General features: G+C 39.4%; 1 protein-coding gene across 1 annotated transcript; it reads right to left on the minus strand.

Moving 5' to 3' along the window:
• Positions 1 to 8507: 8507 nt before the first annotated feature.
• LOC109482329 (fibropellin-1-like) lies at positions 8508 to 15767 on the minus strand. The gene is made up of 17 exons (XM_019785010.1): positions 15695 to 15767; positions 14984 to 15094; positions 14724 to 14834; positions 14414 to 14524; positions 13951 to 14061; positions 13386 to 13502; positions 13095 to 13205; positions 12807 to 12917; positions 12538 to 12648; positions 12252 to 12362; positions 11998 to 12108; positions 11740 to 11850; positions 10982 to 11095; positions 10463 to 10573; positions 10053 to 10163; positions 9088 to 9163; positions 8508 to 8535 (listed from the first exon to the last, which is right to left on the minus strand). Exons 1-17 carry the CDS (start codon positions 15765 to 15767, stop codon positions 8508 to 8510), a joined length of 1740 nt encoding a protein of 579 aa, XP_019640569.1.
• Between the last annotated feature and the right edge of the window lie 405 nt (positions 15768 to 16172).

The following is a 16172-nucleotide window of genomic DNA, read 5'->3' on the forward strand; positions in this document are numbered from 1 at the left end:
GGCATTTTTGGCGTATGATAATGGCAGTTTTCCTGTATATTGAAATGATACGTAATTGAGTAAGCTACTAAAAAGCGTCTGTGATATTTTCTATTTTTTTCTCTTGACTATTAGTCAAAATATTTGAGCACACACGAACAGGTACACAACACTTTCACCGTGTCAAAAAAGTATTCCAAACGAATGGCAAATTGAAAACGTATATTCAAATTATTTGTTACTGTCAATGAATAAGGGGAATCCAATGAGTGGCGTCTGTTATTTTTTGTACATTTGTTACTTTTTGAACTATTAATTAACGCTCGGAATGTATGCGATCACACGAATGTATAAACAATGTATTTACAGGGAATGGCCAATAGATATGTATTTTTAAATAATACCTAATTAGATAAGTGAGCTATGAATTCGTTGATCGCCCCTAAACGCTGTTGCCATTTGAGTTTTGGTCGCGCAGAGAGCGCAGAGAGGTTGCTTTAGAGATTCCACTTGAACACGTTTTTCGTGCAGTTCGGCGCTCTCTCCGCGCTCTGGACAATTTCAAGTCGCGGAGAGAGCGCCACTAAGTGGAATGGGGGGCCTTAATGAAATGGGGGCCTAACAATATGACTGGCTTTGGGAACGTACAAAGAATACAGTATTGGGACGAAAATATGAGTCTCATAGTTTATTCATGAATTTTATAGACTCTGTTGTAAGTGCAAATAGTCATTTCTAAACTTAGGTCTCTTAACATGAATTATGAGATCTCACCAAATACAAGTAATCAGTCATGAGTGCATTGAATTTTATAGACTCTGTCCGGGCACATGGCCGAGGACGCCATGATAATTACAAGTACAAGGACTAAGTACGAACCAGCCATGTGTGCACACATCCCTAGAATTATGTCTCCCACATGACTTATAGCACCACATTAAGTGCAAAAGCATGAATGCATTCTGTTGAAACCACATTAAAGGAAAGTTGTTGACAAAACAATAGGCCTTGAGTATCTTTGAGTATAATTAAGATATCTGCAAAGTGACCACAACATTTATTGTTAGTTGTGTCTACATGAGGAAATACCCAATGACCACAGGTTTTGTCAATTTTGCCAACCATGATTGAAAATGAGCGCCATTTCATATTGGATTGTTCACTTTACAATAATAAACACCTATTGCTGTTCACCTTTTTGTCCGATTGTTCAATTGATTTCAATATATTAGATCCTATAAATAAATTCCAATACATTTAAAGTGGAGATAATCCATAAAGTGTGTAAATATTAGGAAAATACATTAAAGAATGTTAGACAATAGTAAAGTCTCAAAAGTTGTCATTGACATATATTCTGTAGGTAGTTTGCTGCATACATGTATTCTGAATTTAGGATGACTTTATTCCTACATGCATTCAGGTTTGTTAGATCCTGGTTGTAATAGACCATACGAAAGTCCCTGTACTTTTGTCGAGTCAATAAAGAATACATGTAAGTAACCACGTGGCACACTCAGGCCTCTCATGTGACCGAGGACACAATACTAAGTACAGGCAGCCATTCTAAATGTTGGTCTCTTTCATGAAACTTCACTAAATACAAATATTTTTTCATGAGTGCACTATATTTTATAGACTCTGTCCCAGCACTTAATTGGCCGAAGACGCCATGCTAATCATTCGTACAAGCAGAAACCAACCAGATTTAGGTGTATTATATGACTAATGGCACTGTAACAGATAAGAAATACGGAGTTAGAGAACATGTGGTTCTGCTGAGTTGCATAAGAGAATGTATATGAATTTGAACCAGATGTAGTTCTGCTGAAGTCAGGGACACAACCAATTTCTCGGAAAGGCGCTCACTACAGGAGACTCCTCTTATCTAAGGACTTCCATGTGTTAAGGAAATTCCCCTGACCTTATTTGGGTAAGGAATCCTTACGTCTTCCAGGAAACTAGGAATGCCTGACTCAGTAAGTTTGACAGGATAAAAGGGAGGCAAGCTCCCTAGTTAGTCAGTTGCAGTTTCAGCCTGAGTCAGTGCCAGTGTTCCCGTAGCGTGTGTTCCTGTAGTTTGCCGTCTCCACGAAGTAAGTGTTAATGTTCGTCTATTACACAACGCAATGTCCGTTTAGTAATCGTTAATGTCCTTTCTAGTAATTGTTAATGCCCAGTAACTGTTGATCTTTGATATCTATTGTCCTGAATAAACTGTACTGTCACACAAGAACGCAGTATCCGAGTGGTCGAACATTCTGACTCTTTATAGTATTATTAAAGTATATGTAAGAGGAGAACTGGGTAATCCGACGAGTTACAGCACCATGCAAAGTGCAAATACATTTATGTAACCATGAAGCACATTTAGACTTAGTCCTCTTGTATGACTAAGTACATAATGCCAAGTACAGGTAAATGGCCATTTAAAGACTTAGGTCTCTTACATGAATAAAGAGACCTCACAAAACACAAATGCCAGTAGTTATTCATGAGTGCATTGAATTTTATAGACTCTGTCCCAGCACTTGTCTCAGGACACCATGCTAATTCTAAGTACAAGTTAGCCGTAACAGCCATGCGTGCACACATCCCCACATGCAGGTCTCTTACATAAAAAAATGAAACCCCATTAAATACAGATACAAGTGATTTTTCATGAGTGCATTAAATTTTACAGACTCTATCCCACCATTTGGCCAAGGAAGCCATGCTAATTATGCGTACGAGCAGCTACTAGCCAGCTTTTGTCTCTCATATGACTAATGGCACCATGCCAAGTGCAAATACATTTCAGTAACCATGGGGCACATTTAGACTTAGGTCTCTCATATGCCTAAGTACATAATACCAAGTACAGGTAAGTGGCCATTTTAAGACTTAGGTCTCTTACATGAATAAAGAGACCTCACAAAACACAAATGCAAGTAATTATTCATGAGTGCATTAAATTGTATAGACTCTGTCCCAGCACTTGTCTCAGGACACCATGCTAATTCTAAGTACAAGTTAGCCGTGCCAGCCATGCGTGCACACATCCCCACATGCAGGTCTCTTTCATCAAAAATGAAACCCCATTAAGTACAGATACAAGTAATATTTCATGAGTGCATTGAATTGTATAGACTCTATCCCAGCATTTGGCCGAGGAAGCCATGCTAATTATACGTACAAGTAGGTACTAGCCAGCTTGATGTCTCTTATATGACTAATTGCACCATTCCAAGTGCAAATACATCTAAGTAACCATGGGGCACATTTAGACTTAGGTCTCTTATATGACTAAGTACATAATACGAAGTACAGGTAAGCGGCCATTTTAAGACTTAGGTCTCTTACATGAATAAAGAGACCTCACAAAACACAAATGCCAGTAATTATTCATGAGTGCATTAAATTTTATAGACTTTATCCCAGCACATGGTTGAGGACGCTACATCACGTCAATTATAAGTACGGGTAAGTACCAGCCATGCGTGCACACATCCCTATATTTAGGTCTGTCATTTGATTGATAGCATCATACTTAGTGCAACTACATTCATGCAACCGTGAGGCTCATTTAGACTCAGGCCTCTCACATGACAGATTTAATCATAATAAGTACAAATAAGTAACCATTTCAAAACTTAGGCCAATTACATACCAAATAAATTCAAATACTAGAGTACTTTTTATGAGTGCATTGAATTTTATAGACTCTGTCCCATTACTTGACCGAGCCTCGGACGCCATGCTAATCATATACAAACAGGAACTAGCCAGATGTATGTCTCTTATATGACTCACGAGTGCATATAATTTTATAGATTCTCTCCCCGTAAATGGCTAAGGACGCCATGCTAATCACAAGTACAAGTAAGTCTTCCGTGCACACATCGGTAGACTTAGGTCTCTTATATGACTAATGGGGCACACTAAGGGACTGTACGATATTTACCGGGGGGGGGAGGGCTGGTGCACTGGGGGGGAGGGCCATTGAAAAATTTTTTGGCCTGGGGGGAGGGCCATGGAAAAAAAATTTGAGCCGGGGGGAGGGCCATCGAAAAAAAACGGCCTGGGGGGGAGGGCCACCGAAAAACTTTTGTAAAATATGGCGTCGCGTAGTACCGAATTACAAGAAATACGCCGGAAATTCCCGAATATAGTACGCACTTTTTACATTTTTCAAAATCCCAGAAGTGTCTCGGGCCGTCGCCAAAGTCGCGGTGCGTACTTTATTTGAGTTTTCCGCCGATAAATCCGTGGACGACCCGGGAATAAAGCGGGACACCGGCACGGGGAGCTTGGCACATTGATCGTCCATACCATGTTTAGATAAGAATATTGACGAGTGGAAATAAAGTTAAACTTCAATAAATGAACATATTTCCTGTGACTATCGTCGATATTGACACCAAGTTGCGGTAAAAGAAGAAGTCAAGTCAACCACGGTAAGAAAATGTAGGTCTCTGGCAATGACGCCCGGCGCTTTGTCATGCCGACGGGATCGTTCCCCAGCTAGCCGGCGCCGATCTCAGTGGAACCCCGGCAAAAATATAACCTCCCGTAAGTATACATACAATTGTAGGGTTTATGAGTAGTAATATTTGAAATGGTCCGCAAGCCGTGAACGTTCTTGATCGTCGTAACGTAATATGTGATAACATAACAGTTGTGCCTCGACTGATGGTCATCATTTCCAATACACTTCCGGCTTGAGTTCAACTCAGGAATCTTCAACAAAGATTATGCCCATGTCGTTTCAAAGGTTCAGAAATTGTTAACCATGTTTCACTTCGTATCACAAATATTTTTAAATCTTAATAAATGCCACAGGAAATTACTTTGTAGCGGGCTACACCAGCCAGTACGACGTGAAAATTCCATCTAGATGTACTCCTACTCGACTGTTCGGCAAGCTACAATGATAGGGGCGGAGTTAACTTAAAATGTAGCCTTTGATGAAATCTTACCGCCCGGCCGGTGGGTGGGGTGTTTGGCGCGCCGACAGGCAAAGTACACCTACAGCTGAAAAACACAGAGAGGGCCGTGGCATGCGCAGCGCTGAGGACAGCTTTCCAGAACATGGACCCCGAGAAGGAAGTCTTTCTTTCCTCTGAACAGACTGTACTTATAAGTTTTACGGAGTACAAATTAATAAACACACTGTTTATTCCTTTGATTTTGTGACAAAAACCGATCTATCACATAACGAGAGATTACTTGAAACGCAGTCAAACTTGTCACTTTCTCCTATTCGGAATCGAAAGTCCCATTGATCCCAGTGTGTTAATTGGTTTCGGTAGCACCTCAACACCCAAATACTCCGCCCAGTTCTCCGCCTGTATGATTGTTTCTCTCCATGGGTCAATCGCGCGGGCGCTATTAAAGAAGTGTTCGGCGCATTTCGTATTAAAAACATTAAAGCTACGTACTTGTGCATCAACATTCAAGTACCCCCCCCCCCCTCGTTACCGATAAAATCAATATTGAAATATTGTCTTTTTTTCACGAATCTTTATTGACCATTGCTTGTTTGATCACCAAGACACCAACACTCCAAAGCTGGATCCAAATCTGTGCGTTTCGCCGCACTTGCCTTACCTTTCGATGCGGTGGTGACGTCTTGCAAGTCGGCTGTGGCCGGCGGTGAAAAACAAAAGAACTTGAAACGTTTCCCGCTACGTTACCATACCATCACGTAGCACACGGCATAAATCTAGTTTTTAACAATTTTAAATTTGTTTGGAACGACGAACTGTCATACTACATGTTCACTGTGGTACCGGCCGTGCGTAGAAGGGGTGCGTACTTAATTCGAGTTTTTCCATTTTACGTTTCAGACGGGGATATTTGTCTCCCACCAGCCCCAAATCGGGGGTGCGCACTTTAATCGGGATGCGTACTTCATTCGGGAATTTACGGAGGGAGAAAGAGACATGGACTGGAAAAAAATTATGGGGGGGAGGGCCACCGAAAAATTTTTTGGGGTGGGGGGAGGGCCATTGAAAAAATTTTGAGCCGGGGGAGGGCCATTGAAAAAAAATTTGAGCCGGGGGGAGGGCCATGGAAAAAATTTTTTACCGGACCATTTTGCACCAGCCCTCCCCCCCGGTAAATATCGTACAGTCCCTAAGTACAAATACATTTATATAACCATTACGCTCATGTAGATTTAGGCCTGTCACATGATTGAGTACATAATACTAAGTACAAGTACGTGGCCATTTTAAAACTTAGGTCTCTAACATGAATAAAGGGACCTCACAAAATGAGTTTCTTAGGAAATATACAAAAATCATGTTGTAGTCCCTACTGGTTTGAAGTAAACTTAAACCAATGTCTCTGTATCATCTGAAGAACGAATGAAAATTCCCCTGGCACTTAACGATTTGGTTAGCAGTCCAAACACTTCAAGCTTTACGCTTGCAAATGTAGAAATACTTAGAGTCACACAGTTGGTCCGTCCATTGTCCTTTATCGTTTGTTGGTCCGAACCACCATTTCTTCCAAGTCTGTTTGAATATGAATTTATTGATTAGGCTTTTCACAATGAAACAAGCACGTATAACGTGGGCAGCATTGCGTATGACGTATTTACGAATTACAAGACAATGGATATTACCTGAATGAATGATTATATCGAAGATGATGATGAAGAAATGGCATAACCCCTCAGTATAAAATTTAGAAATTACCCCCCCCCCCCCATCTCTCACTGGAAACGGAGCTTACTATGACTTGTTATACGTAGGAAATATAACCAAAATCGATATATTGACAATGGCTATTATGAAATGGCTACATAAAGACCACATATAACGTTGAACACTCCTATAATTTGATGGAAAACATACTATAGCTTTCTTCATTATATTTACCCTAACGTCTTGTAATTATATATGATTACCTTTGTTGATTTTTTTCAAATATCACAAATAGTTATTTGATTAAAGACAAAGCAGAAGCACAAACCTTGGTGTAAATGCCAGCACATTTCGCTCGTTCGATGGGATTCAGAAAACCCAGGCCATCGGGTTCACCAGGAGCCCAGTTCTTGTAGGTGATACTAGATCCATCTGTCCAGGTCCATCGCCCATGAATGCTCCTGAGTCCCATCCAGGCTGTGTTTTTGCTACCCTTAACGTCTGCAATCGAAAAAAAATACGTCCTGGGACTTGATAGCAGCCAGTGAATTCGTCATTTGCCAGTAATGTCCTCTTTTACATTAACAAAACCCCTGCTAAGTAAGTGTATAATTAGGTGATTTTCTGTTGCAATAGTTAAATACTTAGGGGTGATGGACGGAAGATAGGAAAACTCAATGATACGAAAAGATTAAGATTAATGGTTTACTATAGTTAAATTCCATAGATTCTTCTGTTTTCTTAGCTACTCTTACTATCAGTGCCCATGTTTATGGCTTCACCAGACCACGAAGACATATCATTTCCCTCATGTTTCTCCTTCTTCTCCTGCCATTTTGTCAGAAGGATTCAATTTCTGAATTTTTTTGGCCAAATACCTCCAGACGTTTTTTTAATATTTGGCTTTTATCTGGATTTTTGCCATTTTCTTACAAAATCTAGGTTTCTTCTTATGTTTCTCCTTCTATCCCTGCCACTTCGTTGAACTGATTCAACTTTGGGGACCAAATGACCTGATGACATTTGCAATCTCCAAGCAGATACATGGTGGCATGGGTATCTTCGAGCTGATGCACAGTGGCTTCGTCTTCAAGCAGATACAGGGGGAATGACCACATCCAAAAATGGACCTATCCCCCTCCCACACAAATGAATTGTTTTTAAGTCACCCTGTTCAAAATGTGGTGTTCTAACAATCTTTACCCCCATACACGGTGGCATGGATCCCGTCTATCTACATGTTCCAACAGCAAAAGGTATTGGAAGATTCCATTGCTGCATGGGGGTATAGACTGTTGGAACACCACATTTGGAACAGGGGTGACGTAGGGACAATTCATTTGTGTGGGAGGGGGATAGGTCCATTTTCGGATGTGGTGAAGCCATGCTGCATTTACTCATGAGCAATGGCTCAAATGTCGGCCTTTCTAGTGCTTTTAAAACTTTATATAGTATAATAATCATGTTCATGCTTTACAAGGTACTGAAGTCAATGCCTTTATCAAACTGTGAAGGAATATCATTACTATCACATTAATTATTAATACAAAAGCACTCGGCAACTACTCTTGGCCGACAATATCGTTTCAGATATCGACAATATCGACTCCATGCTTCTGACTGGTGTCTAATACCCAGTTTGCGTACATTAGCGCCCATCTACTTAAGTTAGAGTTTAAAGTTAAAAACTCGAAAGCCAAATATGAGACTAGATGTTAGATATGTACATCGGAATATGCTGTATGATACCCACCTTTAATGATGGAACGTTTAATGAAATTGCCCTCGTAAGCGCTTGTGATAGATAAAAGATTTGCGCCTTGCTGTTGACACTGGTTATCTGCTGCAGACCAGGTAGCCCGCTCAACCATTAACTTGTAGCAGTGATTGTTAAACTCAGTCCAAGAAGAAGGACATGGTTGGGCTAGGAAAGACAAGAATGGAGGAATTTTAAAGTTAAAACTTTTGTTCCAACACACAAAAAAAATTCTCTCACCTAGAGCTTTCGACCAGTCACTCTGGTCTTCCTCAGTAGACATCCTCCTTCGCAGGGCTAAAATCCTCCGGTTCCTTCCTTCGGGTTTTAGCCCTGCTATTTACCGCTGACAGTTTGACTTTTGGTGACGTCACTTATAAATAATTCATGAGCTTGCCTTATTTGGCACAAACCAATCAGCGCCAAGATTACAACTTTACAAAATGGCGGCGCGGTAGAATAACAACAACAGAGAAGCATGGAGCGTGCTGAGGGGGGAGGAACCAAGATTTGCTTGTTTTGTGGGAAGGGGGTCGTTCCAAAAAGTTACCGCTCGCTGTTTTCAGTTCACGTGACCTCCCTTCACGCACAGATCCGGCAGATTTTGCGCGTGACACCTGACAAAAAAGTCTGGACGAGGAAAGGGCTGTCAAGCGCCATCTGCCGCGAGTGCTTTGCAAAACTTAACCGGCTGGCCAAGACGGATGTCGGGGGGCTTGCCCTAACTCTGTCTCGGCTTTGGCCAGGGCTTTGGCCGCTGCTGGGAAGCCCATATAGCACAGGCTCTTCCCTCCTCCTGTCCGCACACTCAGAAAAACGTCCCTGCCATCAAGCAGCGCCCGTAGCGTCGACTGCTGATGCTCACGAAGCCGCTCGACTCCAAATAAATCTTGCACGGCTCGCACGAAACTTCTAGTATCTGTAATAGCCGCCATCTTGGCCTGTCCCAACATGGGAATGTAAGACGTAACCTGATTGGCTAATAGGTTCCCAGCGACCTTTGCGGTTTTTGCGCAAAGCTCGGTGCGCAAATTCTCTGATTGGCTGACAGCAGTTTGGCGGTGACGTCACCAAAAGTCAAACTGTCAGCGGTAAATAGCAGGGCTAAAACCCGAAGGAAGGAACCGGAGGATTTTAGCCCTGCGAAGGAGGATGTCAGTAGACTGACCCAGTGAAGCTTGTCACGTGGCTTCTTTGACGTGTGACGTCAACACTGGGTCAAAGGTATCTGGTAGACGATGTCGACCCCCGTAGCGGTTCAATGTAGGGGGCTTCACTGGGTCAGTCTACTGGGGAAGACCAGAGTGACTGGTAAAAAGCTCTAGGTGAGAGAATTTTTATGTTGGAACAAAAGTTTTAACTTTAAACATGCAACTTTCATGATAATAATGGAGGAAGTTACTCCAGGAGGTTCGGAAACCTGTGATTTTTTTTCCGAACAGGATTTAAAAGGCCCGAAACTAAAATTAGTTTGTTTGTCCAAGAGTCTTTGCTTCAAATCTAGTCTAAACATGTTTTGTAAGAAATCTTCGTAACAAAATAAATATATTTGTAAAATCTAAAATCCACTAGTATAATAATTCTTACAATCCCACATACCTACTTACGCACACACACACACACACACACACACACACACACACACACACACACACACGGACATACACACATAAAAAGGATGCCACCTTGCTGACAGTTCTTTCCAGTCCAACCAGGGTCGCAGTTACACATGTAACCGCCATCTTTGTTCACACAGCGGCCATGTTTACAGGGAATTTCGACACACTCATTTATGTCTGTAGAACAAAGGACGGAAGTAATGTGCCTTAGTACAGGACGTCCATTAAATATCTGTCTCGATTTGCCACAGATACTGCAAAATAAAACATTTTTGGAGCTCACGTCTAACAGTTTTGTTGACGGTACAGAGATGTTTACCTTTTCCATTCAGTGCATTCCATGTTTCCAGGAGTTGGTAACGCTAAAAAGATACACTTAAGACAACTAGCAACAAAACACTGTATTAATGTTCAAAAGTAAAAGTGTAAAAATCAACAGCTTTTGAAAAAAAGGTGTTTCTTTGCACATTACGTACCATTCCGGCAGTTGCTTCCAGTCCATCCACGTAAGCAAATACATTTGTATCCGCCATCCTTGTTTTCACAGTGTCCATGTCTGCATGGTATTCCAGCACACTCATTAATATCTGTGTTATAAAAGAGTATATAATTGTCTTATTACACGTTTTCGAGTTTTTTTAATGATTATACAATTAATTCTGTAAACCTGTGTTTGCACCATGTACCATTCGATGTATCCAGGCCCTGGATTCCAGGAATAGGAAGATAAGGGATTAGGGATATTGATAAATAATGAGGAATATCAACTATTTGTCTTTGGTGACGATAAACACTTCAGTCTGCTTGCAGTCCTTTTCAGTCCGTCCAATAGAGCAGGAAAAAGACATTATTGTGTCCACCATATTGTATACGCAGAGGAGTCCATGTCCGCCAAAAATTTACCAAAATATTTATAAATGCACAGACCCCATCCCCCCAACATACACCAGCAAACACACACATAGACAAACACAAATGTACAAAAGTGAAGCCACCTTGCTGACATTTCTGTCCAGCCCATCCACTGTCGCATTTGCAGTTGAATCCGCCATCTTTGTTCATACAGCGTCCATGTTGACAGGGATTTGTGATGCACTCATCTATGTCATCTATCACTAAAACGTAGGTAAATCAGTCCACATACAGATGTAGAAAAGTTATGCAAATTAGACCTCCATTTGCAGAACTGTAACATAGCCAATTCAATCATCAGTGTCTACATACCGAAAACTCAAGACCATCCTTCAACCGATTCTTGAGTTATCAAGAGTCCCAAACTAACCTCCATTCTTCCTAAGCACAGGACCTATCTAAAAACAGGGTTCGCCACAGTACAATAACATTAGCCGCCAGACGGGTTAGTATTTAAATATGTAAACCCATCTACTACGTTTCATTGCAATAAATCCACACCTTTATGAGTTATTGTGCTAAATTCCATACATATATATATGTACATGCATACAAAGATACGTATTAATGCTAAAAACATTCTGGCAAAGGTAACTGGATTTCAAAATAAAATTATACAGTAGATATGAATAGTGCATAGATGAATCTCTGGAATCTTTTAAACGTATCCCTATTATAATAGATAAAGAAAGAAAGGATGTCCAGTCCATTTAGTAAGCAGGTACAATTGTATCCGCCATCTTGTTTAACAGCGGCCATGCTCACATTGATTCCCTCGACATTTTTTTGATTAAAGAGTATCATTGCATTTAGTGATTAACCGGTTATGCAATGGACTCACCATTTTTGCAGTCTTGTCCAGTCCACCCAGGTGAGCAGACACAATTGTATCCGCCATCTTTGTTCACACAGCGGCCATGTTTACATGGATTCTCTTTACACTCATTGACGTCTGTTTTGAAAAGATAACAATAAGTAATCATGTTAAAAAATCAAATGGATATTGCACAATTAGGTACAAGTCTTAAACAAGCTGAAAATATATTGATTAAAGAAAATCATTACATTTAGAAACTAACTGCTTATTAATTGGACTCACCATTTTCACAGTCATGTCCAATCCAACCAGGTGAGCAGTTACAGTTGTATCCGCCATCTTTGTTCGCACAGATGCCTTGTTTACATGGATTTTCTTTACACTCATCGACATCTGTTTTGTATCAAAGATAATAGTAAAACATATTCACAAGTTGTTAAACATTTAACACAATTAAACACTAGTCTCGACATATATAAATGATTTTAAAGAGAAATATTGCACTTTGTAACTAACTGCTAATTCAATGGACTCACCATTTTCACAGTCATGTCCAGTCCACCCAGGTGAGCAGGTACACTTGTATCCGCCATCTTTGTTCTCACAGCGTCCATGTTTACATGGATTCTCGTTACACTCATCGACATCTGTTTTATAAAGGTAACAATAAATCATCATGTTTAATTAAAATACTCAGAAAATGCTAATATGTAATGAACATTGCACAATCAAACATTGGTCTTAATTAAGCTCGACATGTATTCAATAAACAGAAACATTCCATTTAGTAATCAACTGCTAATCCAAGATCAGTGGACTCACCATTTTGGCAGTTCTGTCCAGTCCATCCGGGTGAGCAGATACAGTTGTATCCACCATCTTTGTTCACACAGCGGCCATGTTTACATGGATTGTCTTTACATTCATCGGCATCTGTTCCGTAAAGATAACAATAAAACATAATGTTTAAAAAATCTAATAAACCCTGCATAGTAAAACATTGGCCTCTATTGAGCCAGCTCGACATATACTCAATGAAGAGAAACATTATATTTACTAATCAACTGCTAATCCAAGATCAATGGACTCACCATTTTCACAGTCATGTCCAGTCCATCCAGGTGAGCAGGCACACTTGTATCCGCCATCTTTGTTCACACATTGACCATGTTTGCATGGATTATCTTTGCACTCATCGGCGTCTGTTTTGTAAAGATAACAATGAAACACCATGTTAAAACACATTCATAAAATGTTACAAAGTCTAATAAACATTGCATAATAAAACATTGGCCTTAACTGTATATTTAACTATATATTCAATAAAGAGAAACATTCCATTTAGTAATCAACTGCTAATCCAAGATCAATGGACTCACCATTTTGGCAGTTCTGTCCAGTCCATCCAGATGAGCAGATGCAGCTGTATCCGCCATCTTTGTTCTCACAGCGGCCATGTTTACATGGGTTATCTTTGCACTCATCGACATCTGTTCCGTAAAGATAACAATAAAATATCATGTTTAAAACATTTCATTAAATTTTAAAAAATCCAATGAATGTTGCATAATAAAACATTGGCCTCAAATGAGCTCGACATATATTCAATAGAGAGAAACATTAACATTCCATTTAGTAATCAACTGATATTCCAAGATCAGTGGACTCACCATTTTGGCAGTTCTGTCCAGTCCATTCAGGTAAGCAGGTACATTTGTATCTGCCATCTTTGTTCACACAGCGGCCATTTTTACATGCCATTGGATTCCCTTTACACTCATCGACATCTGTTTTATAAAGATAACAATAAAACATCAGCTTTAATATATTCACAAGTTTAAAATCTAATAAATTTTGCACAAATAAATATGAGTCTCAATCAAGCTTTATATATCATTAAAAAAAGGAAAATTGGCATTTGTTAATTAACTAGTTTTTCAATGGACTTACCATTTTTACAGTCTTGTCCAGGTGAACAGACACAATTGTAACCGCCATCTTTGTTCACACAGCGGCCATGTTCACATGGGTTCTTCATGCACTCATCGATATCTGTTTTGAAAAGATACCAATGAAATATCATCTTTAGAATATTAATGAGAAATCAAAATCCAATGAATGTTGCACGAAAAAACACTACTTTCAATCAAGCTCAACATAGATTTAGAAAAAAAAACATTCAGGAAAACATTGCATTCAAAAAATGACAGCTAAGTCATTGGATCATGGACTCACCATTTTGGCAGTCATGTCCAGTCCATCCAGGTGGGCAGGTGCAGTTGTATCCGCCATCTTCGTTCACACATTGACCATGTTCACATGGATTCTTTTTACACTCATCAACATCTGTTTTGTAATAATAACAATTAAAGATCATATTTTAACGAATACGACAACGATTCTCGATAGCACAACACAAATTTAATACGGAAAAACATAAATTTGATAAGGAAAACATTGCATTAAAAAATGACAGCTAAGTCATTCGTTTGCGGCCATGTTTACATGGATTATCTTTACACTCATAGACATCTGTTTCATAGAAATGATAATAAAAAATTATCGCTAAAATATTTACATGATAAAAAATCTAATGAATGTTGCACAAATAAATGCCAGTCTTAATCAAGCTCACTATATATTGAACAAAAAGAGAAACATTGTTTTTAGTAATTATCTGATAATTTAATGGACTCACCATTTTCACAGTCATGTCCAGTCCATCCTGGTGAGCAGGTGCAATTGTATCCGCCAACTTTGTTCACACAGCGTCCATGTTCACATGGATTCTTTTTACACTCATCGACATCTGTATTGTAATTATAGCAATAACACATAATATTTTTTACAAATACTACAACGATTCTCGATCGGTTTTAACATACATTGATTAAAGGGAAGCATTGAATTTAGTTGCACAAAAACACTACTTTCAATCATTTTCAACATACATTTGATAGGGAAAAAACATTGCATTCAAAGAATGACGGCTAAGTCAATGGACTCACCATTTTGGCAGTTCTGACCAGTCCATCCAGTTGAACAGGTACAATTGTATCCGCCATCTTTGTTCTCACAGCGGCCATGTTTACATGGATTCTCTTTACACTCATCGACATCTGTTTCATAGACATGACAATAAAACATCATCGTTAAAATATTAACATGTTAATAAAAAAAAATCTAATAAATGTTGCACAAATAAGCGCCAGTCTTAAAAAAGAGAAACCTGGTATTTAGTAATTGACTGCTTATTCAATGGATTTACCATTTTCACAGTCATGTCCAGTCCAACCAGGTGAACAGGTACAATTGTATCCGCCATCTTTGTTCTCACAGCGTCCATGTTCACATGGATTCTCTTTACACTCATCGACGTCTGTTTAGTTAAAGACAAAAATATCTCGTGTTAAAATGTTCACAAAATTAGAAAAAATGTGATTCAAATTTGCACAATTAATTCATTTTACCATCTATTTCTGTGTTCTACTTAGTTGCTTATGCATAGGTCACATTTCCAAGCCGGGGCCCGGCCGGGCTGTTTGTATGAACAAAAAATCAATAATTCTTATCAGGAATATACAAAAATTGTACTCATGATGATCTTTTGAACTTCTCTTGTATTTTGTTGTCTTTTGTATCATAATTTTCGTTCCATAAGACTGCCCGGCCGGGCCCCGGTTTGGAAATGTGACCTCAGCATTAGCATTGCTTTACAGAGTAATATTGAGTGCTAGTTAACTGTCTGTGCAAGTCTACATAAGTAATACTTTTGAATACAACACTAAGACATATTTTTGTTTGTGTTATCATGTTTCGTAACCTTAGATTTTATATAACAAGGCTAATGACCTCAAAATTCTTCTGCCCCCCTATTTGTTTGTCGCCATATTGCAATAGATTTGGACTATTTTTTGGTTGGTGTCATTAATAATATTTACTAGCCTTTTGCCTCATGGCTTATAAGAATATGTCTTACCAGTGCTTGTTACAAACTTGAGGGTTGTAGGTAAGTCCTCTGTGACGTGATTGGTGTTGGCAAACGAATCCATTATGAACGAAGGTTCAGTGGTATAGTTGGCGGGGAAGAGGTTTTCATTGTAGAATAATGTCGACCATGGGACAGTCGGCTGAATTTGGTTCGAGACGATCCCAATGTCTTCCTCCGATTTATGATTCACCTAAATTTTGTATAGCTCCATTGTCATTTCAGAACACTGGACATTTCCCACAGCATCTCAATTGTATTGATACCTGGGTGACTTTATGTTTCATTCTGATGTTCTTGCGTCTTAAGAATGGTGTTTACATATGATGTATGCTATTCTAGAATTTATATTATTATCATAATATGATTATTTATTTATCCATTTCATCATAAAGAGCTGGGTAGCATATTCAGCTTGTAGTAGCTCAGATGGGGCCCAGAATACATGATTCTATTTAGTCAGACAACC

This window comes from Branchiostoma belcheri, unplaced genomic scaffold, assembly GCF_001625305.1.
Source record: "Branchiostoma belcheri isolate BF01 breed outbred unplaced genomic scaffold, Haploidv18h27 scaffold6, whole genome shotgun sequence".
NCBI classification, from domain to species: Eukaryota; Metazoa; Chordata; class Leptocardii; order Amphioxiformes; family Branchiostomatidae; genus Branchiostoma; species Branchiostoma belcheri.